Raw genomic sequence first — 23,521 nt, 5'->3', positions numbered from 1 at the left:
CTATGCTTTGTTGTGTTTTGTTATGTTATGTTTTGTTTTGCTATCCTATGCTTTGTTTTGTTATGCTATGCTATATTTTGCTATCCTATGCTTTTTTGTTATGCTATGCTATGCTGTGTTTTGTTATGCTATGCTGGTGAGGGTGTGTGAGGGTGAGTGAGGGTGTGTGAGGGTGAGTGAGGTTGAGTGAGGGTGTGTGAGGGTGAGGGTGTGTGAGGGTGAGGGTGTGTGAGGGTGAGGGGGTGTGAGAGTGAGGGTGTGTGAGGCTGAGGGTGTGTGAGGGTGAGAGGGTTGTGAGGGTGAGGGGGTGTGAGGGTGAGGGTGTGAGGGTGAGTGAGGGTGTGTGGGTGTGTGAGGGTGAGGGTGAGGGGTGTGCGAGTGAGGTGGTGAGGGGGTGTGAGGGTGAGTGAGGGTGTGTGAGGGTGAGGGGTGTGAAGGTGAGGGTGTGAGGGTGAGTGAGGGTGTCTGAGGGTGAGGGTGTGAGGGTGAGTGTGGGTGTGTGTGGGTGTGTGAGGGTGAGAGGGTGTGTGGGTGAGGGTGAGGGTGTGTGAGGGTGTGAGGGTGTGTGAGGGTGAGAGGGTGGGTGAGAGGGTGAGTGAGGGTGAGGGTGTGTGTGGGGGTGAGGGGGGTGTGAGGGGGTGTGAGGGGTGTGAGGGTGAGGGGGTGTGAGGGTGTGAGGGAGGGTGAGGGGATGTGAGGGGATGTGAGGGTGAGGGGGTGTAAGGGTGAGGGGGTGTGAGGGTGTGTGAGGGTGGGGGTGTGTGAGGGTGTGTGAGGGTGAGAGGGTTGTGAGGGGGTGAGGGTGTGACGGTGAGTGAGGGTGTCTGAGGGTGAGGGGGTGAGGGTGGGAGTGTGAGGGGGTGTGAGGGTGAGTGAGGTGGGTGAGGATGTGAGGGTGAGTGAGGGTGTGTGAGGGTGAGATGGTGTGAGGGTGTGTGAGGGTGAGGGTGTGTGAGGGTGTGTGAGGGTGGGTGTGTGTGAGGGTGTGTGAGGGTGAGGGTGTGTGAGGGTGAGAGGGTTGTGAGTGTGAGGGGGTGAGGGTGTGAGGGTGAGTGAGGGTGTGTGAGGGTGAGAGGGTGTGAGGGTGTGTGAGGGTGAGGAGGTGTGAGGGTGAGGGCGTGTGAGGGTGTGTGAGGTTGAGGGGTGAGGCTGAAGGTGTGAGGGTGAGTGAGGGTGTGTGAGGGTGAGGGTGAGCGTGTGTGAGGGTGTGAGGGGGAGGGGGTGTGAGGGTGAGGGTGTGAGGGTCAGTGAGGGTGTGTGAGGGTGAGGGTGGAGGGGGAGTGAGGGTGTGTGAGGGTGTGAGGGTGAGGGGGTGTGAGGGTGAGGGTGAGTGAGGGTGTGTGAGGGTGTGTAAGGGCGAGGGTGAGTGAGGGTGTGTGAGGGTGAGAGGGTGTGAGGGTGTGTGAGGGTGAGGAGGTGTGAGGGTGAGGGTGTGTGAGGGTTCGAAGTAAATGATGGCAGGGCAGGCATCATAAGAAAGAGAGAAAGACAAATGTTAAGATAACAGTGCTCGAAGGGGTTGTGAGAAGGTGGAAATGGGATTAAAGGAGAAAGGATGAAAAGTTAAGTAGGAAAGAGGCCAGAAAGGAGACACAAAGAAGTGGAGTGTGTGGTCGGAAACAGGAAAAAGCAGAAAAGAATGAAGATGGATCAATAAGGGTCACATGCGAGAGAAGGTAGACTCGTTGGGAGAGTGTGATGAGGGTGATGCTAGAGAGAACAAACAAGAGGACACGAGTGTGCAGAAAACAGAGCGTAAATTAGACATGAGCACAGGCATGACAGGAGGAAGAGCAAGCGGTTTGTATGGGCAAGCCTGCAAGAGAGAACACACAAAACAAGGATATTGTGCTGCATAACTAATTACTTACAAGGTCCCAAAGGCTAGACCTATTGGCTATGCCAACGCTTGTTCTTTTCAATAGTCTAACATCTTTAGAGGTAGGACATTGGACATTAATCTGGTTTGTTAATCACAGTATTTAAGAGGTATTTAATCACCTTGATTATCTTTAACCTGTGGATTTCAGGATTTAATGGCACTGGAACAGATGCCTGTTATTACCCAACGTATTGATTCTCAATGTCTTTATCAGGACGGAGTATATATAGTTTGCTACATTGCAGTGCTACGACGGCACTTCCCTTACTCCCTTGTTTTGGGACAACTCATGCTATGGATTGATATCATTTCACACTCCAGTAACTCCTTTGAGGTTGTTATAATGCCACAGTGTAGCTTGTTATTATCGGACAATGGATTGATCTGACCTCGTATTTGGATACATTTGCACACTCTGTATCTCTATTCTCACATCCTTATCTTGTGATATTTACAAAAGTGTGTTATTGCTTGTAAATTTCTATGTGGGCAGATTGCAGAACGCATATTGGTAACACTCACACATAAGGGAGGTCGTCAATGGAGAGGAAAAGGGGGAAGCGAGAGGGTGAAAAAAAAAGGGGCAACAGGTTTAGAGGCGGCAATGACAAAACAGAACTAGGGGATGGAGACGTGAAAGCCGTAAAGGAACAAAGGAGATGAAAGTTAGAATGATGTAATCACATGCTGGCATATGAAAGAATTTTGTATTGTGTTAGTAGTCGTACAGTGCTTTCGTACCCATTTCAAGGCAAAAAGCACTTTCCGGGTGTGCGAGTAAGTAGCTAATCTGTTTGTATTATTTATACAGTGTTTGCATCCCTGACAGCGTCACACTATAGTGAATTCTCACAGAAATATACTTTTGCGCTCTGAAATGAACATTACCTCATACCCAGTTTAGTATAAAAATATTCTGAAATGACGATATAAAATAATATTTTGGATAATAAAGCCTCAACTCAAATATAATTTTACCTTGTGATTGATATAATCTCACGCTATGACTCATCATGAACTCACAGTCTGATATAAATGTGCATTCTGATAGGATCTCAAACTCTGAAATAACGCGTCTTCCGGTGCTCCCTTCCCTCGATCCGGACGTGCTCAGTATGGTTCCCTGAAGCTCTCGCGCTCACATCGCTAGACTGCGAGTGTAGCCGGAGGAGCCTTTATCTTGTGATATTTACGAAAGTGTGTCATTGCTTGTTAATTTCTACGTGGGCAGATTGAAGAACGCGTGAGCGCATTGTGAAGTGTGACTGAGCTTGGATCCCGCTCCGGCCAGGGTCGGTGTGTGTCACGAGTTTGCTGCACGCAGGAAATAAACAGTGTATGGCAGGGAGGGAGACATGACGGGTACAGGCCACAAGCTCAGGGGGCGCCGCACGCATTGGTAACACTCACACATAAGGGAGGTCGTCAATGGAGAGGAAAGGGGGAAGCAAGAGGGTGAAAGAAGGGACAACAGGTTTAGAGGCAGCGACTACAGCAGAGCATCAAAGGGCTGGGCGAGAAGGGAGGGGGGAATGCGAGGAAATAAGGACCCAGAAGGGGGAGGAGGGAAATGCGAGCAGACTTCAAAGGGATGGGCTAAAAGGGAGGTGGAATGCAAGGAGCACAGGAGCCTTAATGAGCATGAGGAATGCCATGTGCCACCTCTGCTCAAGCGCGCACCCGAGCACATGCACTGTAAGCTGTCACCAGCAGCATTTTTAGGGTTGCATTTTCAGAAGCCCTTCTTACATAAGGTCTGGCACAGACCATCGCAAGCGATGGGTCAGGTTCGACCTAAAAAGCATGATGCAGCAAAAACAAACCAAGTAATGCTGTCTATATGCAACTATTATATGACAGAAAGAATTGAATGCATCATGATTCAATGACATTTTAAGATGTAAAACACAAATTGCAGCCCCTCAAGCACTGCAAAGCAAGCACTCCCTAGGAGGCGGAATGATGCACCACCCAGCCAAGAGCATAATGTGAGCGAAGACACTCCGTTGTGTGGAACTAAAGCCCACTGTATATAGGACTGGTAACAATGTGTGTTGTGCTGGCAAGTGAGAGCTTGGAGACATTACACAGGGCCATAGAGTACATTTAGCGCATGTTCACATGATGTACATTTCCGCTTGAAGGTCAAAGGGTGTCATTAGAGGTCTGGATATCCAATGATCATGAATCAAGCAAGGACAGGGGTAGTCAGTATCTGTGCTTTCAAGGTTTAGAGGATGTGTGTTTGAAGGGTAAGGGTGGCTGGAGGTGGCTCACAGCTATCCAAGGAGGGCAGTCCACAGGAACAATCCAGTTAATTTTGTGGACTGAAACCCTACAGCGGAGTACCCTTAGCTGCTGCTCCCTGTGAAGGCTTTGGTTGACCTAGTGAAGAGTGTGAGACAGATGGAGTGCTGTAGGACTTCCACATGCAAGCTCTTGCAGCAATCCAGTTTACTCGTCCCTAGAGTGTTCGTTCGTGATTTTGTGGTCTGGAAGTGGTCGAAAACAATGATTTTTACCACTTTCAACTTGGTGGCTGAGGCAGTGGAAAAGATAAATGGCTCGATGTGAAATGTGTGCTCAACGGTGGGCTGTCTGAAAAGAAAGGAGAATGCTTGTGTGTCATCTGTGTACACTTAGCAGAAACCGAAGGGTGAGATCAAGTATGGCGTTGTCGAGCAAAAACTAAAGGGGACCCAGGACTAAGCAATCAGGAACACCGACCAACCAAACAACAATAAAAATGAACTACATATGCCGGTAGAATGGCACAGTGAATTGAATGTTCGCTACTGACAGCTGTGGATTGCATAGGTCAAGAGTCAGAACGCTGACTAGCATCATCAGCACTCCATCATTCAAAAAGTTAGTAACGTGACTACCATAAATTATGTTATAACACGATTTGTTCTTAAAACGCTTATAAAAGGGAAAAGTCCAGTATTTAGCCCTGTACTAAAGCAAGTCATTATTATTACAATAACTTCAAAGATAATAATGAAGCCGCTAAAAAGCCATGGCTGAAATACGGATTGAGGTAATGTCCGTAAACCTAGCATAGTGAGATCCCGCGCAAAGACTGCAAGGACAATGAATAATAATAATACTTTATTTGATTTGTGAAAATCATAAAAGGGTGGATCTTACCACCATGAGATAGACATTAACATCTTTGGATCAGCGTAAAAACAACGTAAAATCACATAGTAAAATAATACAATAAAAGAACTCAAAACTTAGCAAATTGCGCAAATATGTAATCACTGTATAAAATTAAAAGACACAAGGGCATGGAGATAACTATCTCGTTTGAGCTTCAAGACAACAAATGGGTGTTCTGAGAAGGGATACCAAATACTTTGGGGGGTTAAGAGTAACTTAAAGACAATGAGGCTAGGGAGGAGGTTGTGATTTGGAAGTGAAAACATGGATACATGTGTGATGGTAGTTCCTGCAGGTTTTAGTTAGTGAACATCACGTTCTAGTTGGTTAAGCATATTGTGGGAAGATATTTTGGTCATTAGCCAATTAAACACGATTGGCTCTAAGGAAAAGGGAATTTGCAAGATTGGGCAGTAGTCGGACGGACAAGAGCAGTGAGGCTCTGAGTGTCTTGTCAGGGGCTAAGTAAAAGCATACTGTAAATATCCTTGGAAAAGGCCCAAGAGGAGCGAACGCGAGAAGCGAGCTGAGGCAGATTAGAACTCTGGAAGGGGAAGGCAAGTGGATTTGTGGTTGTGGGTAGAACAGGTTAGGTGACACACAGAGTAGCTTGGCTGATAGGAGAGTACAGAATGGTTCTGAGGGACAGATATGGGTAGAGTTGAATAAAGCAGATTAGAGTTGAGTGTATGACTGTGGAGGGAGGCTGAGGGTGTTTCTAATAATGTTGATCCTTGAGGAAAAGTATTCTGCATGCAAAGTCACTGAGTCTGTGAAATTTCCCATGTGGTGAGTTGTGTGAGAGTTGTGAAAGGGTAGCTACCCAAAGAGAGTAGCCTGCTGGCATTTCTTCATGACTAGGCTAGCGTTACTGAGGGTGCAAGCAGGAGGAGAAGATTTGAGTAGCATTAATTCGATTCGCATAAAAACACTAATTCCATAAGAATATTACAATATTTTATAAATAGCATCTTGATTACAGAAGCAATAAAACATATCATACTTGCAACAATGCTAAAATAGCTCAAAGATAACCTCTTTTAATTTTCAGGCAGGATGGCTCGTAAGCCATTATGTTAAGTCATCCAATTATATTAGGGTCAATTTCCAATGTCATTCTTGATTTAGAGAGACTGAAAGTAGACAAACCACTTTAAAGCACCCTCATATCACAACCATTTCACTTATTTGGTGGATAAGATATTAATCCTGGCACGCCAAGCATAAAGCAAATATCTTGTTAGTGTAAACACTAACCATTTGGTGGTGACAGATCTAAACACACGTAGAGCTTCTGCTGATCATCTAATAAGAAAAGTCGGCATGCCGGAATGATTCACCTTTTTATGATTTGTGTGTAACAGAGGCAGATAAACATAAAGTGTTTTAAGGATTCAGTGCTGAGGTTACACATGGGACACAGCAGGGTTACCAAGTATTCTTCCATTTACTTTTGATAACATTGAAAGGCAAAATCCCAAATCTGAATTGTAAATAAAATGCACGTGCATGTTGGGGTTCTAGTTCACCAATGAACAATTTCAAACTGGAAGCAATATTTAAAATCCAAAAGCCTGTCAGTTAAAGTGCCGGGAGCGGCAGTATTAAAATATAGTACCTGAATATAATTCCAAAATCCGTTTTTTAAAAGGGGTAACACTTCTTTTGATATCATTTTTGGATCCTCCCTTAATTCCCCCATCTCCAATTTAACCGGACACTGCTTGACCTCCCTAAACCACACCACTCGCCCAGCTAGTTTGTCAAGATTTTGTAATTCAGCTACTGCTTTCTTGACTGGGATCTGTGTGTTTCTAGTCCAAAGTCTTACCCAAAACACTAAAACCTTTAATACAGTGATATATGTAATGCTCTTTAGCCCAAGGTCTAACCAGACCGAGAACAGGGGCGTAATTATTGGAAGATTTAAAAGTGATCTTAAATATATATTTTCCACCACCACAAGGCTCTTTGTCTGTTCCAAAGCCTGCAATTCAGAATCGTAAAGAGCAGCGCCTTACCCTCTGGTACAATACATTTCTATTGCAGGAGAAATTGGGAGAAAGACAGATCGATTTAATTTCTTAACTATTGCGGTATCTGCATGCTGGAGCACAAGAATACGTGTTTGTATATAAGCAGGCCATGTAAAATTAATAGTTAAATTTGACCCCAAGATAGTCAAAAATCTTGAAACGGTCTAAAATATTCGAGCCCAGCCTCAACTTCCCTTTAAAAGACATATGAGGATTAAAAGCTATAAACTCAGTCTTGGAGCTGTTCATATCAAAAATCGAATTCGTTACAGTCTCTTACAAACCTATTTCAAACGTTCTGCATGCCCGTAGGGGTTTTTGAAATTAGCAACGTATTGTCTGTAAAGAGGAGAGAAGGGATTAGGCTGCCTGCTAGTTTAGGGGGATCACCCCACAATAAACAATGCATTGATTAGCCCATTCATGTATAAAGTAAACAAAATTGGGGCCAAAACACAATCTTGACAGATCCCCTTTGAGACACTTCTACTTTTAGTGAGCTTTCCACCTGTGCTCCTCCTGACTTGGACATAGTTGTTATGGTGGAGTCAAACTACAAGTTGTACCAGGTCAATTGGTAACCCAAGATCCCTCAAGCCAGCCCATAGTTTGGTGCAATTGATGGTACGGAATCAAGACCTTTGAAGAAAGCTTGTGCTACAATATCGGCGCTTTAATTAAAACTTTCCATATTCTTAGGAACTGCTTGACTTGATAACAATGTTTTTCTGGTCATTTTAAGATGCTTGATTAAGTAAATGCATAGGCGTCAATTTGGTGTCACCAGGGGCGGTAACTGCGACCCTTGTAACCCCCGGCACTGCCCTTGTGACCGTGGCCCCTGTAGTCACAAACACAGTGAATACAAGTGGGTCCCGTTATCACTTTCCTTTTAGCTCTTTTAAAACAAAACTGCCCGTGGCTGGGCTGGATGCCGTACAGTCGAGTGAACTTGGAAGTTGCTACAATATATCTGCTCACCTATTATCTCCCTTCCATAGCCCCCTCGTGCCCCAGCATGGCCGGGCTTCCCTTGGGTTATTACACTGGTTATTATGTGCAACGTTTGACAGTCTGTCAAGCTCAGACCGTAGAGAATTATAAACGTGGCTGGCCATGTTCATAGATTTGTGTTTATAATAGAGCAAAATAATCTGTGTAGGGAAACATTATTTTAAAAAAATGTGTTAGAATCATTGCAGCCCTTTACGTTTCTTCTTCTATTTAACTGTGTAAATTATGATCATTCGTTGGAGTAACTCAATGCACAATTCAAGCCTCTGTGAAACTCAATATTCAAAAGGAGCCAGGTTGCACTTCAAATGCTGTAACCCTGAACCCAGGCCACCGCGCCTTGTGGGGAGCAGGGGAGTAACTAAAAGGCATAATGTCGTGGTCGAGCGATGGGCTACTTGAGTTTCTGTAAATAGAGTTCATCATAACCTCAGGATGGTCTGAGGTGTTCTGTGGAGGTAGAGTGATACCTGCTGCTGGTGCAGAACCTCTCTGCTAAAGGAGTCATTGGCTCAGAAGAGAGGTGATTCCGATTGGCTGCAGTCAACCACTTCTGTAGCTGTTCATCTATGTTTGAGGCAGGGTTGTGGAGGGAAGTACTGGGGCTAAAGAGTTGATACAGTCCTGGAAGGCCTGAAGCTTTTTCTGTGCAGATTACGCACAAGAAAAAAGGGGTCTGCTGATTTTGCGTAGCCCGATACAGGGTCAGTTTTGCATGGCTGAGTAATGGGCTGCATAGAATTTACAGTCTAGTATGGAAACAGTATGCATAGCTCAATAAGGAATGCAAATAGTAGAACGTCTGTTGTGGAGAGTGAACATAGAGAAATAGCCTTGCCTTTGCAAAAATCAACTCCAGTGGAACATGGATTTGTGAGAACAATGCAGAACTTCAACCATGATTTCCTCAGCAATGGGGTGGGGTGAAAAATGGGTTCAGAGGGCAAAAAGTAAAAATGGTATTCCTCCCACTTCTATGTAGTTATTTGTGCTACATGTCAAGCAATCAATCATTTGTAAAGCACACTACTCACCCGTGAGGGTCTCAAGGAGCTGGGGGGGAGGGTGGGGGGCCGGGGAGTTGCTACTGCTCGAACAGCCAGGTCTTGAGGCGTCTCCTGAAGGTCAGTAGGTCTTGGGTCAGCCGTAGGTCGATGGGGAGGGTGCTCCAAGTCTTGGCGGCGAGGTGGGAGAACGATCTTCCGCCGGCGGTCGTCGGAGAGGAGCTGGCGGGATGGGGTGTAGAAGGTGAGTCGTGTGTTGAGGTATGCTGGTCGGGTGTTGTGGAGTCCCTTTTGGGTGTGGGTGAGGAGTTTGAAGGTGATCCTTCTGTTGACGGGGAGCCAGTGTAGGTCTCTCAGGTGTTTTGTGATGTGGCTATGGCGGGGAATGAAGAGGATGAGGCGTGCAGAGGCGTTCTGTATGCGTTGGAGTCGCTTCTGGAGTTTGGCCGTGGTTCCTGCATAGAGGGCGTTGCTGTAGTCCAGTTTGCTGCTGACGGGTGCCTGGGTGACCGTCCTTCTGGTCTCGGTCAGGATCCATTGGTAGATCTTGCGGAGCATGCGGAGGGTGTTGAAGCAGGAGTATGATGACTTGCTGGGTCATTGATAGCGATGAGTCTAGGATGATTCCCAGGTTGCGTGCGTGGTCGGTGGGTGTCAGTGCAGCTCCCAGTGTGGCCGGCAATCAGGAGTCATCCCAGGCGGAGGGGGTGGATCCAAGGATGAGGACCTCCGTCTTGTCTGAGTTCAGCTTCAGGCGGCTGTTCTTCATCCATTCGGCGATGACCTTCATTCCCTCATGGAGGTTGGTTTTGGCGGTGGTGGGTCATTGGTGATGGAGAGGATCAGCTGGGTGTCGTCGGTGTATGAGATGATTTTGAGGTGGTGCGATCGGACGATGTTGGCGAGCGGTGCCATATAGACGTTGAAGAGTGTCTGAGTGAGGATCCTTGGTGTACGCCGCAGATGATCTTAGTAGCTGCCAAGCGCAAGGGGGGGAGGCGGACACTCTGTGTTCTTCCGGTGAGGAAGGAGGTGGTCCAGTCCAGGGCTTTGTCACAGATCCCTGCGTTGTGGAGGCGTGTGCGTAGGGTGTGGTGGCAGACGGTGTCAAAGGTGACCGACAGGTCCAGGAGGATGAGGGCCACAGTTTTGCCGTTTTCTAGCAAGGTCCTGATGTCATCGGCGGTGGCGATGAGGGCGGTTTCGGTGCTGTGGTTGCTGCTGAATCCCGATTGGGATGCGTCCAGAGCATTGTTCTCTTTGGGAGCAGGGAGATGGGCCTGAAGTTCTTGAGGTCCTTGTGGTCTGCTTTGGGTTTCTTGAGTAAGGCATTAATCTCTGCATGCTTCCAGCTTTCTGGGAAGGTGGTGGTCTCAAAGGAGGTGTTAATGATCTTTTGCGGAGGTGGGGTGCGATGATGGTGCTTGCTTTGTTGAAGATGTGGGGTGGGCAGGGGTCGAACGGAGATCCTGAGTGGATGGTGCTCATGATTTTGATGGTGTCATCGTCGTTGACGTGGTTCCAGGAGAGCAGGAGGTTGGTGTGGCTGGGGGGCGGGGATTCTGAAGTGTCAGTGGATGTCGGGGGTCTTGGTGTTGAAGCTGTCATGGACGTTTGCAATTTTACGGTGGAAGAAGGTGGCTAGGGAGTTGCAGAGGTCTTGCGATGGTGGGATGTCGATGGAGTTGGAGTTGGAGCTGGGGTTGGAGAGTTCCTTCACAATGTTGAAGAGCTCTTTGCTGTTGTGTGCGTTGTTGTCAATGCGTTCCTTGAAGGAGGTCCTTTTGGCGATTCGGATGAGTTGGTGGTGCCTGCGGATGGCGTTCTTGTGGGCTGCTTTGTTATCTGGTGTCTATTTGTGGTGCCATTTCCTCTCGAGTCTTCGGCAGGTCTGTTTGGATACCCGGAGGTCAATGGAGAACCAGGTGGCTTTTCTGTCAAGGCGTCTGTTGGAGGGTTTCTTGATCGGGGCGAGTGTGTTGGCGCAGTCGTCAATCCATTGCCTGAGGTTGTGGGCGGCGGTGTTAGTGTCTGCAGAGTTGGTTGGTGGATTTTGGGCGAGGGTGGCGATTAGCTGGTCTTCGGTGACCTTGGTCCAGTGCGGTGGGGGGTGCGTAGAGGGTGGTCATGTGTGGTGGGTTTCTCTAAGGTGAAGTGGACACAGCGGTGGTCGGTTCAGTGGAGCTCGGTGGTGTGGCTGAAGCTGACGCTGCTGGCGGAAAAGATGGGGGAGAGCACGTGACCGGTGGAGTGGGTGAGAGTTGCGACGAGCTGTTTGAGTCCGATGTTGGCGAGGTTGTCAAGCAGGGTGGCGGAGTTGCTGTCGTTGGTGTTCTCAAGGTGGAAGTTCAGGTCTCTGAGGAGAATGTAGTCTGTGGAAGCAAGGGTGTGCGTGCTGCTAACGAGGTCGGCGATACCATCGCTGAACTGTGGCCATGGTCCAAGTGTCTGTAGGCGAGGGTTCCTCTGAGGGTGGTGTTTGGGATGATGTGGATCTAGAAGTGCAGGCGTTCGGCAGCGCTGAGGGTGTCACCTGTGTTGGTCGTGATCCTGAGGGTGTTCTTGTGGACGATGGCAATTCCTCCACCAACTCCGTTGGTGAGGTCCCTGAGGGTGATTTTGGAGCCGTCTGGGATGGCAATGGCAATGTCGGGTGCAGAGAAATGATTCATCCAGGTCTCTGTCAGGAAGGCGAGGTCAGGTGAGGATGAGTCGAGTAGGTCCCAGAGTTCAATGGCGTGCTGGTGTGTGGAGAGGGTGTTGAGTAATATGCAATTGAGGTTTTTTTTGTCTTGCCCCGGGGGGTGTGGTGGTGGCTTGGAGGCCGGTGAAGCTGCAGTTCCGCAGGAGAAAGGTCCGTGGGTGCGCTTCGGTGTAGCCTGGAAGCAGGTGGATGAGCGGTCCATGTTGAGAGCTTGGAGGAAGTGGGCATCCTATCGGCGTCAGGTGTCGTGATGGCCAGGAGGTCTGGCACTGGGCGCGGACAGGCACAGACGGGCTTGCCTTTGGTGCGCCTTAATAAGGGAGGAGCAGTTGGGAGCGAAGACAAATGCTTGAACGAGGGGGCGGGGCCGCAGGGGACCGAGTGGCGGGGAAGGTGGAAGGAGGTCTGGACAGCGGGAAAAACGGGCGGAATGAAAACAAGTAGTACAATACAGATAGAGATTCTAAGGCAGAGTGCAGAACAATAAAACAGCAGTGGGGCAGAGTCACAAAATATAATACCAAAACACAACAAAATGTAAAAAGTTCACCGGAGACTTTGTTCTTAATGACCTTGAATGACCTGCTCATCATAGAGTCTGTATGTGGCATATGGAGCTACACTTCATACTATGAGGCTGTTGGGTTTGTCTGACCAAATTACTTTTATGCATGGCTATTTAAGGGTCGCGTGGGCATTTGGGGCATGCTTGTGCATTTTAGTCTCTAATTGCCTATGACTTTGTTAAGCATAAAATCGTTGCATCTGTGCAGATGACAGCTTGGCCATGGCATATCAAGACTTTGCTTCTAGCAAATCATGACAACACACTAGCTAATATGTAGTTTATAACCGTATTAGACAGTAATCAGCTGGAGTAGTAGTTTTGTGTTTTTATTATTCTTGTACCTGTTAGTTTTACAAAAAACAAGAAAAGAGAGGTCAGATCAAACACTTGATCAGTTTAGGCGTAAACTACATATACCACAATTCAGGGAGTCAACACAAGATTAGATTCTCACACCCGATTTGGGTGATAAAGAAAGCCCTCACACACTGACCTAGTCAGTGTCATGCTTCATCATCGGGCCCCACCGACAGAGGCCGAATGCCTCTGTGGTGTGCTTCGACGCCAGAAAGACTGCGGAGCAGGTTTTTTGTGTGGGGAGGGCGTGCTCTTGTTTACAGTGAGGTATTTAAAAGTGCCTAAAGCAAGGGTATCGAAAAATATATTTAATAAATGATCCCTGAGGCACAAAAATAAGGAGTATTATGTGTCTGTATTTATATGCCAAGGTTCAAGGTTGGTGAAATACAGAATATACTCAGTTCATTCCAGTCAACATGTTTCAGCCATAAGGGTGGTATATTACCGTGGCATTCATCAGGACTATACCCCGGCGGTATGGGTTCTCTAATCACCCACCCTAACCTGGGGACGTGAAAGTGAAAAGTAAAAAAAGGGTGAAAAAAGTGCAAAAAAGTTGTGGAAGAGTAAAAATACTCAATTCCAAAAATACTCCGTAATTTTGGAGTGTAACTGCACCTGAAAATAAGAAAAACACATAGACAGACAGAAGACAAACATAAGCAATGTTAATATGAGCCTTCCTGGCTAGTCACAGTGCTCCATGAAGTGTGACTCAAGTGGTACATCCCAAGGTAAACATAGATTTTATGCACCATCCAGATAGCCCCTAAGGATATTAGCAGATATCTCTGGGAAGTGATGTGCTAGAAAAGTGCTATTTACAAGAAAAACGATTAAAATGGGGGATATTAAAAAACGCGATTGCGTGTACTCCTTATGAAGGGATCAATGGACCTAAGAGGTCTGTGCCCCTTCAAATAAGTAATAAATGGTTCGTGGCTCACTTTCAAAAGGGGCGCTACTCGCACCATGGGTCTCGGGAGGGGGTCGGAGCGACCTGGCACATCCTAAGGACAGACAAAAATAATGTATACATATGGTACAATGGCGTCGCCCAAACAAGTACTTAGCTCTGGTCACAGAAGGCGTAGCAGTATGTGTGTCATCGTAACTCACGGCCTCAGCGCATCCGACCCGCTGATCAACCTAGTAGTGACCTTCAAACCGGACCCCGAAGATAGACAACCGGGGCCGGTAGAATTGTTTTTAAGCACAGCAGTCGCGTGTGCGCCCTACTTCCGGGAGGGCGTGTTAGGCCGAAAGAGAGGCTTGAAACGCACACGCCCACCTGCGTCTTGCTCAACGCGAGGCTTGGGATTCGGATGAAGGTTAGAGGCTTCGTAGTCGGCTAGGTCCAAAAGGACCGGACGCTTACTAACGCTGATGTTAATTATTATGCCTAACAGCACGTGGTGCATTAAATGCGGACCCTTACTACAAGGAACATAACTAAAAAAATGGTGAAAAAATGGTGTGCTTAAATTACCTGAAAAGGTAGTGGAAATTAAGCAGTTGGCAGAGCACCAGAGCCTTAGAGTGTGAAGGACCATTGTCACCCGTAATGCATACACTGCCTAACAATGAATACAGCTATGTTAGAGGCAATGCATTGTATATAGGGAAAATCCTATAAGTAGGGACTAATCTGTATGTGCACAAATAGTCCATGGAATGAATCATCATGGCTTTTTACAATATATGTAAACAAAACCGGTTGGTTGAGGTAGAGAATATTATTATCAAGACAGTACTGAGCTCCACGGAATGTCATCGTTGAGCCCATTGATATGGGTGCCCAGACGGTACACCCAACGTTGCTCCTTTTCAAAAAGTCTACTAGTGATGTTCGTTGAGCCCTTCACTTCCTCGATTACCGTCCACCTCATGTCATTCGTTGTGTGGTTCGTGTCCAAAAAATGGCGGCTCAGCTTGGTAGTTAGTTTTTTACATCGGACGTTGCTCCGGTGTTCGCAGATGCGTTGTCTTATTCTGCGCGTTGTCATGCCAACATACCGTAGCTGGCACGGGCACGTGATCAGGTATACCACGTTCGTGGTGTTGCAATTGGTATGTTCCCTTTGGGTCCATACCTTGCCCGCTTCCAATGAAAGGGTTTTGGTTGCCTCTGTCAGATGACAGACACTACAATTAGAGCACGGGAAATGCCCTACAACTTTGGGCATACCCCATGAGCTGGTGACTGTAGGTGTAGGTTCTGAGACTTTTTCTTTGGGACGGGTGTGCACAAGTGAGTCCTTGAGGCTGCGGCCCCTTTTGAAAGAAAATAGCGGTTTCTCCCAATTCTCTCTAAAAGAGGTCAGAATACTCCAATGTTTGTTAATGGTTTTCTTCATCAAGTTAGACAAACTGTTATATGTTGTGACACACGTGAGGGGTACTGTATTCTGGTTGATGACTTTCTCCTCTAAAAGTGCCTCCCTTGGTTGGTTCCTTGCTCTCTTGAAACCTTTGTTCAGGATTTGTGTTGGATACCCTCGGTCTTTTAATTTCTCAGTGAGGCTTAAGGACTGTTCTTTGAAGTCCGAGATGGAGGTGCAGTTACGCCTCAATCTAAGAAATTGCCCATAGGGGAGGTTTTCCTTCAGGGGGCGTGGGTGGAAGCTATTGAACTCGAGGAGGTTGTTTTTTGCGGTAGGCTTGTGATGTGTCTTGGTCACAAGGCCTGTTCCTTGCACAGAGATCTCAACATCCAGGAAGACAATCTCCGACCTACTCTTGGCGTTTGTGAACCGTAGATTCCGGTCAAGAGTGTTGATCCAGTTGAGAAATCGATCGAGATCAGTATCATTGCCAGTCCATAGTAACAGAATGTCATCTATGTAGCGCTTCCACAGAAGTACTGAAGATGAGAAGGGTTGGGAGGTGGGTAGGATGTGTCTCGCTTCAAAGTCAGCTACATACAAACCCGCCACACTTGGAGCAAAAATACTGCCCATGCTGGTACCCGAGCATTGAAGGTAAAGGTTGTCTTTAAAAGAGAAATAATTTTCTTTCAGGGCAATTGTTGCACATTCAATGATGAAAGTTTTTGGAGTTTGGAAATCCCATTCTATGGAGTCAAGTGATTCCCCCAGGACTCTGATCGTATCGTCCTGGGGGATACTAGTATATAGGCTTTCGACGTCCAGTGTCACGAGAGTGACTGAGTTTTCAGGGAAGGTGACATCAGATAGTAGACGTAGGAGACTCTTTGTATCCTTCAGATAAAACCCTTAGTGCAGTCGACCCCAACTTATCTGAAGGATACAAAGAGTCTCCTACGTCTACTATCTGATGTCACCTTCCCTGAAAACTCAGTCACTCTCGTGACACTGGACGTCGAAAGCCTATATACTAGTATCCCCCAGGACGATACGATCAGAGTCCTGGGGGAATCACTTGACTCCATAGAATGGGATTTCCAAACTCCAAAAACTTTCATCATTGAATGTGCAACAATTGCCCTGAAAGAAAATTATTTCTCTTTTAAAGACAACCTTTACCTTCAATGCTCGGGTACCAGCATGGGCAGTATTTTTGCTCCAAGTGTGGCGGGTTTGTATGTAGCTGACTTTGAAGCGAGACACATCCTACCCACCTCCCAACCCTTCTCATCTTCAGTACTTCTGTGGAAGCGCTACATAGATGACATTCTGTTACTATGGACTGGCAATGATACTGATCTCGATCGATTTCTCAACTGGATCAACACTCTTGACCGGAATCTACGGTTCACAAACGCCAAGAGTAGGTCGGAGATTGTCTTCCTGGATGTTGAGATCTCTGTGCAAGGAACAGGCCTTGTGACCAAGACACATCACAAGCCTACCGCAAAAAACAACCTCCTCGAGTTCAATAGCTTCCACCCACGCCCCCTGAAGGAAAACCTCCCCTATGGGCAATTTCTTAGATTGAGGCGTAACTGCACCTCCATCTCGGACTTCAAAGAACAGTCCTTAAGCCTCACTGAGAAATTAAAAGACCGAGGGTATCCAACACAAATCCTGAACAAAGGTTTCAAGAGAGCAAGGAACCAACCAAGGGAGGCACTTTTAGAGGAGAAAGTCATCAACCAGAATACAGTACCCCTCACGTGTGTCACAACATATAACAGTTTGTCTAACTTGATGAAGAAAACCATTAACAAACATTGGAGTATTCTGACCTCTTTTAGAGAGAATTGGGAGAAACCGCTATTTTCTTTCAAAAGGGGCCGCAGCCTCAAGGACTCACTTGTGCACACCCGTCCCAAAGAAAAAGTCTCAGAACCTACACCTACAGTCACCAGCTCATGGGGTATGCCCAAAGTTGTAGGGCATTTCCCGTGCTCTAATTGTAGTGTCTGTCATCTGACAGAGGCAACCAAAACCCTTTCATTGGAAGCGGGCAAGGTATGGACCCAAAGGGAACATACCAATTGCAACACCACGAACGTGGTATACCTGATCACGTGCCCGTGCCAGCTACGGTATGTTGGCATGACAACGCGCAGAATAAGACAACGCATCTGCGAACACCGGAGCAACGTCCGATGTAAAAAACTAACTACCAAGCTGAGCCGCCATTTTTTGGACACGAACCACACAACGAATGACATGAGGTGGACGGTAATCGAGGAAGTGAAGGGCTCAACGAACATCACTAGTAGACTTTTTGAAAAGGAGCAACGTTGGGTGTACCGTCTGGGCACCCATATCAATGGGCTCAACGATGACATTCCGTGGAGCTCAGTACTGTCTTGATAATAATATTCTCTACCTCAACCAACCGGTTTTGTTTACATATATTGTAAAAAGCCATGATGATTCATTCCATGGACTATTTGTGCACATACAGATTAGTCCCTACTTATAGGATTTTCCCTATATACAATGCATTGCCTCTAACATAGCTGTATTCATTGTTAGGCAGTGTATGCATTACGGGTGACAATGGTCCTTCACACTCTAAGGCTCTGGTGCTCTGCCAACTGCTTAATTTCCACTACCTTTTCAGGTAATTTAAGCACACCATTTTTTCACCATTTTTTTAGTTATGTTCCTTGTAGTAAGGGTCCGCATTTAATGCACCACGTGCTGTTAGGCATAATAATTAACATCAGCGTTAGTAAGCGTCCGGTCCTTTTGGACCTAGCCGACTACGAAGCCTCTAACCTTCATCCGAATCCCAAGCCTCGCGTTGAGCAAGACGCAGGTGGGCGTGTGCGTTTCAAGCCTCTCTTTCGGCCTAACACGCCCTCCCGGAAGTAGGGCGCACACGCGACTGCTGTGCTTAAAAACAATTCTACCGGCCCCGGTTGTCTATCTTCGGGGTCCGGTTTGAAGGTCACTACTAGGTTGATCAGCGGGTCGGATGCGCTGAGGCCGTGAGTTACGATGACACACATACTGCTACGCCTTCTGTGACCAGAGCTAAGTACTTGTTTGGGCGACGCCATTGTACCATATGTATACATTATTTTTGTCTGTCCTTAGGATGTGCCAGGTCGCTCCGACCCCCTCCCGAGACCCATGGTGCGAGTAGCGCCCCTTTTGAAAGTGAGCCACGAACCATTTATTACTTATTTGAAGGGGCACAGACCTCTTAGGTCCATTGATCCCTTCATAAGGAGTACACGCAATCGCGTTTTTTAATATCCCCCATTTTAATCGTTTTTCTTGTAAATAGCACTTTTCTAGCACATCACTTCCCAGAGATATCTGCTAATATCCTTAGGGGCTATCTGGATGGTGCATAAAATCTATGTTTACCTTGGGATGTACCACTTGAGTCACACTTCATGGAGCACTGTGACTAGCCAGGAAGGCTCATATTAACATTGCTTATGTTTGTCTTCTGTCTGTCTATGTGTTTTTCTTATTTTCAGGTGCAGTTACACTCCAAAATTACGGAGTATTTTTGGAATTGAGTATTTTTACTCTTCCACAACTTTTTTGCACTTTTTTCACCCTTTTTTTACTTTTCACTTTCACGTCCCCAGGTTAGGGTGGGTGATTAGAGAACCCATACCGCCGGGGTATAGTCCTGATGAATGCCACGGTAATATACCACCCTTATGGCTGAAACATGTTGACTGGAATGAACTGAGTATATTCTGTATTTCACCAACCTTGAACCTTGGCATATAAATACAGACACATAATACTCCTTATTTTTGTGCCTCAGGGATCATTTATTAAATATATTTTTCGATACCCTTGCTTTAGGCACTTTTAAATACCTCACTGTAAACAAGAGCACGCCCTCCCCACACAAAAAACCTGCTCCGCAGTCTTTCTGGCGTCGAAGCACACCACAGAGGCATTCGGCCTCTGTCGGTGGGGCCCGATGATGAAGCATGACACTGACTAGGTCAGTGTGTGAGGGCTTTCTTTATCACCCAAATCGGGTGTGAGAATCTAATCTTGTGTTGACTCCCTGAATTGTGGTATATGTAGTTTACGCCTAAACTGATCAAGTGTTTGATCTGACCTCTCTTTTCTTGTTTTTTGTATGACTAACCGGGGATTAAGAGAGTGCCTCATTCTCCCTACCTCTCCTATTGTTATTGAATACCTGTTAGTTTTACTTCAATAATGTCACTTCCTGTTTTTTTTATTTATCAAATGCCATGTGATGTCACTTACTGTCTGTCATATGATGAAAAGTGATGGCACTTCAGCTACCCCTGGCATTTTGGTGAATTTACGTACAATCGTAAAAAATTGTCATTTGTATTTAACATAATGGAATAATTTGACTTCAATTGATTTGGTAGAAATCTTGTTATTATGTAGATGATTAGGTACTTTAATATATTTATATTGGATATCTTTTACATCTATGAAGCATTGACGTACTGAGCAAGCACACCAGCCATGACGATGGACAACCCTTGCAGACTCATCGGACAATCATTGTACAATTTATTTTAATGTGCCATTGTAATTTGTATCAGGTGCTTATCCTTAGTCTGACAGTCTTATTATTATTATTTTTGTTAATAAATGGTTCTAAAGGTTTCTAGTATGTGTTATTGTTTGTTATTCTTTATTTTCAATGTGCTATTTTGTCAGCACTTATTTCTGGAAACATATTCTAAAATATAGATTATCTGTACGCACTGGATACTTTAAAAAATTTGATTTGGTGTGTCTTTCATTGGATACATTTCCAAATAATGCTAATAACACCGACAATAATTTGATGAAATTGCGAATTTAAGTGACTCTTCCCAGAGTAATCTTACTCCTGGGAGATACATGGGGTTCATTGTTTTTTGATTAGGCTCTCAGATACAAAGCAAAGGATGAAATGGTGACCAATCCTTGAAATTATGGGCACTGTCTGTAGGCAGAGTTTACTTAATATGTCATCCTCTGATGACATCCCCCCTCACATCTCCATAGTAGTGCTCTGGGATTTGATTATTTGTCGTCTATTTAGTCAGTTGCAAGCTGGTAGTTTGACCAGGGATTGCACTTGTTAATTAACCAGAGCAAATGTGTTTTAATCTTGCAGTCACTCCAGTATCAATGCTGCCTCAGTGCACTGCCCCTAATTACAGGAATTTGGCTTTAAAACCAAACTCTATACAGTAGATGCTGAAGTCCCCTTTCTCAATGGGGTTGCTCTTGACATAAGGCTGGAAGATTCCCTAGCTGGTGTCTCTTACCCGGCGGTTTCGGTCTGTCTCCAGCACCTCAGCCTCGCTCACCCCCTGGCGGATCAGAGCCTTCAACACTACTGGGTTGTTGGTGCAGCAGGCTCGGAAGACAGACAGTGGTTCGGGGCTCTCCACGCTCTCCCAGCTGCGGAAGCTGCCCTCGTTAAATTCATCGCATTCCACGTCATCCTCATCATCATCATCATCATCATCCAGGCCTGGAGACCCTCGAAAAGCCGTCCGTTCCACATCCGGTGGGTAAAATGAGTCATCAGAAGCGATGCTGCGAGTGTCTGGAAGGTCGGAAAAGTCATCGTACTCCTCATAGTCCTCCTCATCCTCAGCATTCTCACTGGGACCCTTGGAGCTTCGGGACTGGCGCCGTAACACAGCTGGAGGAGGAATGGCAGCCAAGAGCTGTGGTAAAGGGTCTGCAGCTCCACGCCAAGCAAGGACTCCTGACCTTGTGGGATCACTTGTTTCCCTCACCTCATCTTCCTCTTCTACATCTTGAAGGAGGGCTTCAACCTTATTCCTTCCTCCACTCACTACTGCTGTAACATCTCGGGTCCCAGAAAGCAGCACCATGAGTAAATCCCTTCCTCTAGCTCCCTGTCAATCCTCGTATAAGAGGTCCTTTAACTACAACAACCACACTAACCCAACCCAACCCCAAATGTTCTGTTGTGGTTGGGGCAAAATGTGTGTGTTTAGCAATCAAGCTTGCACAAAGTACAGAAGTCTAGGAACTCGCCCTAACCAATAAAAAAAGTGAGGGTATAATCTCCTCAGTGGCATTTCTGATGCTACCCAGAGGGACTAAATTAATTCTGTAACCATAGTTTCTGAATGAAAATTGAAGGTGGCAAACACCATATAATTCAACTAACAAGCAAAAAAAAAAGCAAAATTAACTAATTTTCTCCATTCCCTAACTAAATGCACCTGAGTAGTGACAAATGGGTTTGGAATGGGGTGGAAGCTTGATAAATCTATTTTCAACAATTTGCCAGAGGCAAAAATCAGCGCAGCTCGCTCTCCACAGAGAACATACCGCCACCACCAACACCTAGAAATGGAAGGGAAAGTACTAATACCTCACCCTCTTCCGCCCTTAAGACTCCAGAATCAGACAATCGCCTCCTCCCCTCAGGGACAAGGAGGGCCAAAGGTTTGGCAGCATAACACCTCCTTCCCTTTTCTAAAGGTTCCTCGGGGTACAATCATCCGGCTTTCAACACTTTTAGAATAGTGGAAAGGATTGTAAGCTGAACCAGAGTCCCAGAACCCTAAATGTTTGTGCTCTCGCCCCCACCCTCCCTCAACAGGAGGGCCGGAGGAGGACTTGGCTTCTTTTCCAGCGAGGAGTCATTTCCTGACACTATGTTGGCCGCTTGGACGCGTTCTCTTCTTCAGGCGGTAAAGCTGAAAGGTCGCTCCCCAGGAGGAGTTGTTGGCAGCACCGCTTCTCATTTCCAGGAAGCTGGGCCTGGCCTCTTCTACCCTCCAGCGGGTTGACCTCTATATGCGCTCCCTCCACAAAAGAGAGGACACGAGGGGCAAAGCCAAAGAATCATGGACTCAGCGATCAGCACCACGGGCCGCAGCACATCCATGGACTGGTCTCCCACCGCTGAAAGCCTCAGGGTAAAACAGCTTGTCTTAGCTGTTTATTTTCAAAAGCAAAACGAAAGAACTCCAATAAAAGCGCCGCTAGCAGATGTCCTGAACAGCCGGACGTTGAAACAGCCGGAGAAAGGGATTTCCGAAGAGGAGGGATGTGCTTTCGCACAGACAACAGCAATATCTCCTTTTCACCAAGCTGAAATGTTACCAGTGCCGAATATTTTCCCACCGTCTACAAATTCAGATAAACTTTCTGCGGTCCATCCAAGCCAGATGATGCAGTCGCCATGACAACAAAAGTCCCGAAAACTCATTTTCACATGATGCCATCTTTGGAAGTAAAAAAAACCAAGGGTAAAGCGACGTTACGGTGCAAGTATTGAAGGTGCAGGAGGGCAGAGAAATGGTGGGCTAGAGAGACTGGTGCAAAAGTCCCAGCCCGTAATCCGATCAGAATCTCTGAGAAGATTGAGGCCCCGGCTTAGCGTGTTGACATCATGGGTCCATTTTATAAGAGATTTAAACAGGAAAGACAAGCAGCTGTCCTGTTAGCGATTTTCAAACGGGGAAGACGAATGCACACATGTAGCGGGTACCTAACAAGCAACCCCCTGATGTTGGCTCTGTCTACACACTGTACTTTTTATTAAGGTTACTTGTTTATTAAAGTCTAGCGTTTTACACAATATATTTAAAGGGTAACCACTACCATTACGTATTTTCGTGCAGCCTATCATTTTAGAAATGCACATGCCTTAAGAAATTAAAATGCCACATGCCTTTGTGAAATCTGCCAATATCTCTTTTCCATTCTTTTTTTTCTATTTAGGAAAAAAACTGATTTTACAAAGTGCACTTTTCACTATATAGTTGTTTTGATTTTTACGGCTATATTGGCATCTTCTTAATTTCTGTTTACAAAAGCGATAGTCAATCCATATTTCCTTAGAGTATTTCTAAGGCAATGGGTTCTGCCCATCAAATCCGCTCATATTTTTTGATTTTGGATCACCTAGTTTTGTACTTTTTTTTTTTTACTGTGGATGAGCCTCGAAATTTGTGATTCACTCATGATAATTTCACGGTAAAGGGACTGAACTTGTCTACTGCCAGTGTCTGCCTTTTAAGATAAAAATGTATTTTATCTCTTTGTTTTTTTCATATATCCAAGCTTCTATTGCATATAGCTGTAATCACTCAGGATCTAAATATTCCTATCTAAAGTCTTTCTTTTTGTTGTTAATCAATGGTACTTTTTCAGACAATAATCTTTATTGTTAACCACTTTCCAAGAATTTTTGGGCAGAGCCAGCCAACGAGGTTATTGTAATTCACAGCAGTGGGGGCGAATATACTTGAGAAAAAAGGAATATGAGAAAGGGAACAGGATAAAAATATGCTGTAGGCTGAATGTATTGAAACATTGCGTGTTATAGAGTACAGGGGAAGGCTGTTCACAATGGCGTTCATGCCGGAGAGTGGAGCTAATAGAGAGGCAATCTGCGTCTCCTCGG

The 23,521-nt window shown here is 46.1% G+C and overlaps 1 protein-coding gene across 1 annotated transcript in view; it reads right to left on the bottom strand.

Annotated features, from left to right (window-relative positions):
- Positions 1-22,384, bottom strand: part of ANKRD33B (ankyrin repeat domain 33B) — a 316,496-nt gene extending 294,112 nt beyond the window's left edge. The window contains exon 1 of the mRNA XM_086966908.1: positions 20,391-22,384. Within this exon, the coding sequence (XP_086823034.1) occupies positions 20,391-20,969 (579 nt within the window). The 5' untranslated portion in view covers positions 20,970-22,384. The remainder of the gene's footprint in view (positions 1-20,390) is intronic.
- Between the last annotated feature and the right edge of the window lie 1,137 nt (positions 22,385-23,521).

This window comes from Lissotriton vulgaris, chromosome 4_1 (genome assembly GCF_964263255.1).
Source record: "Lissotriton vulgaris chromosome 4_1, aLisVul1.2, whole genome shotgun sequence".
Taxonomy (NCBI): Eukaryota; Metazoa; Chordata; class Amphibia; order Caudata; family Salamandridae; genus Lissotriton; species Lissotriton vulgaris.
This window is presented reverse-complemented; position numbering and strand designations above follow the sequence as displayed.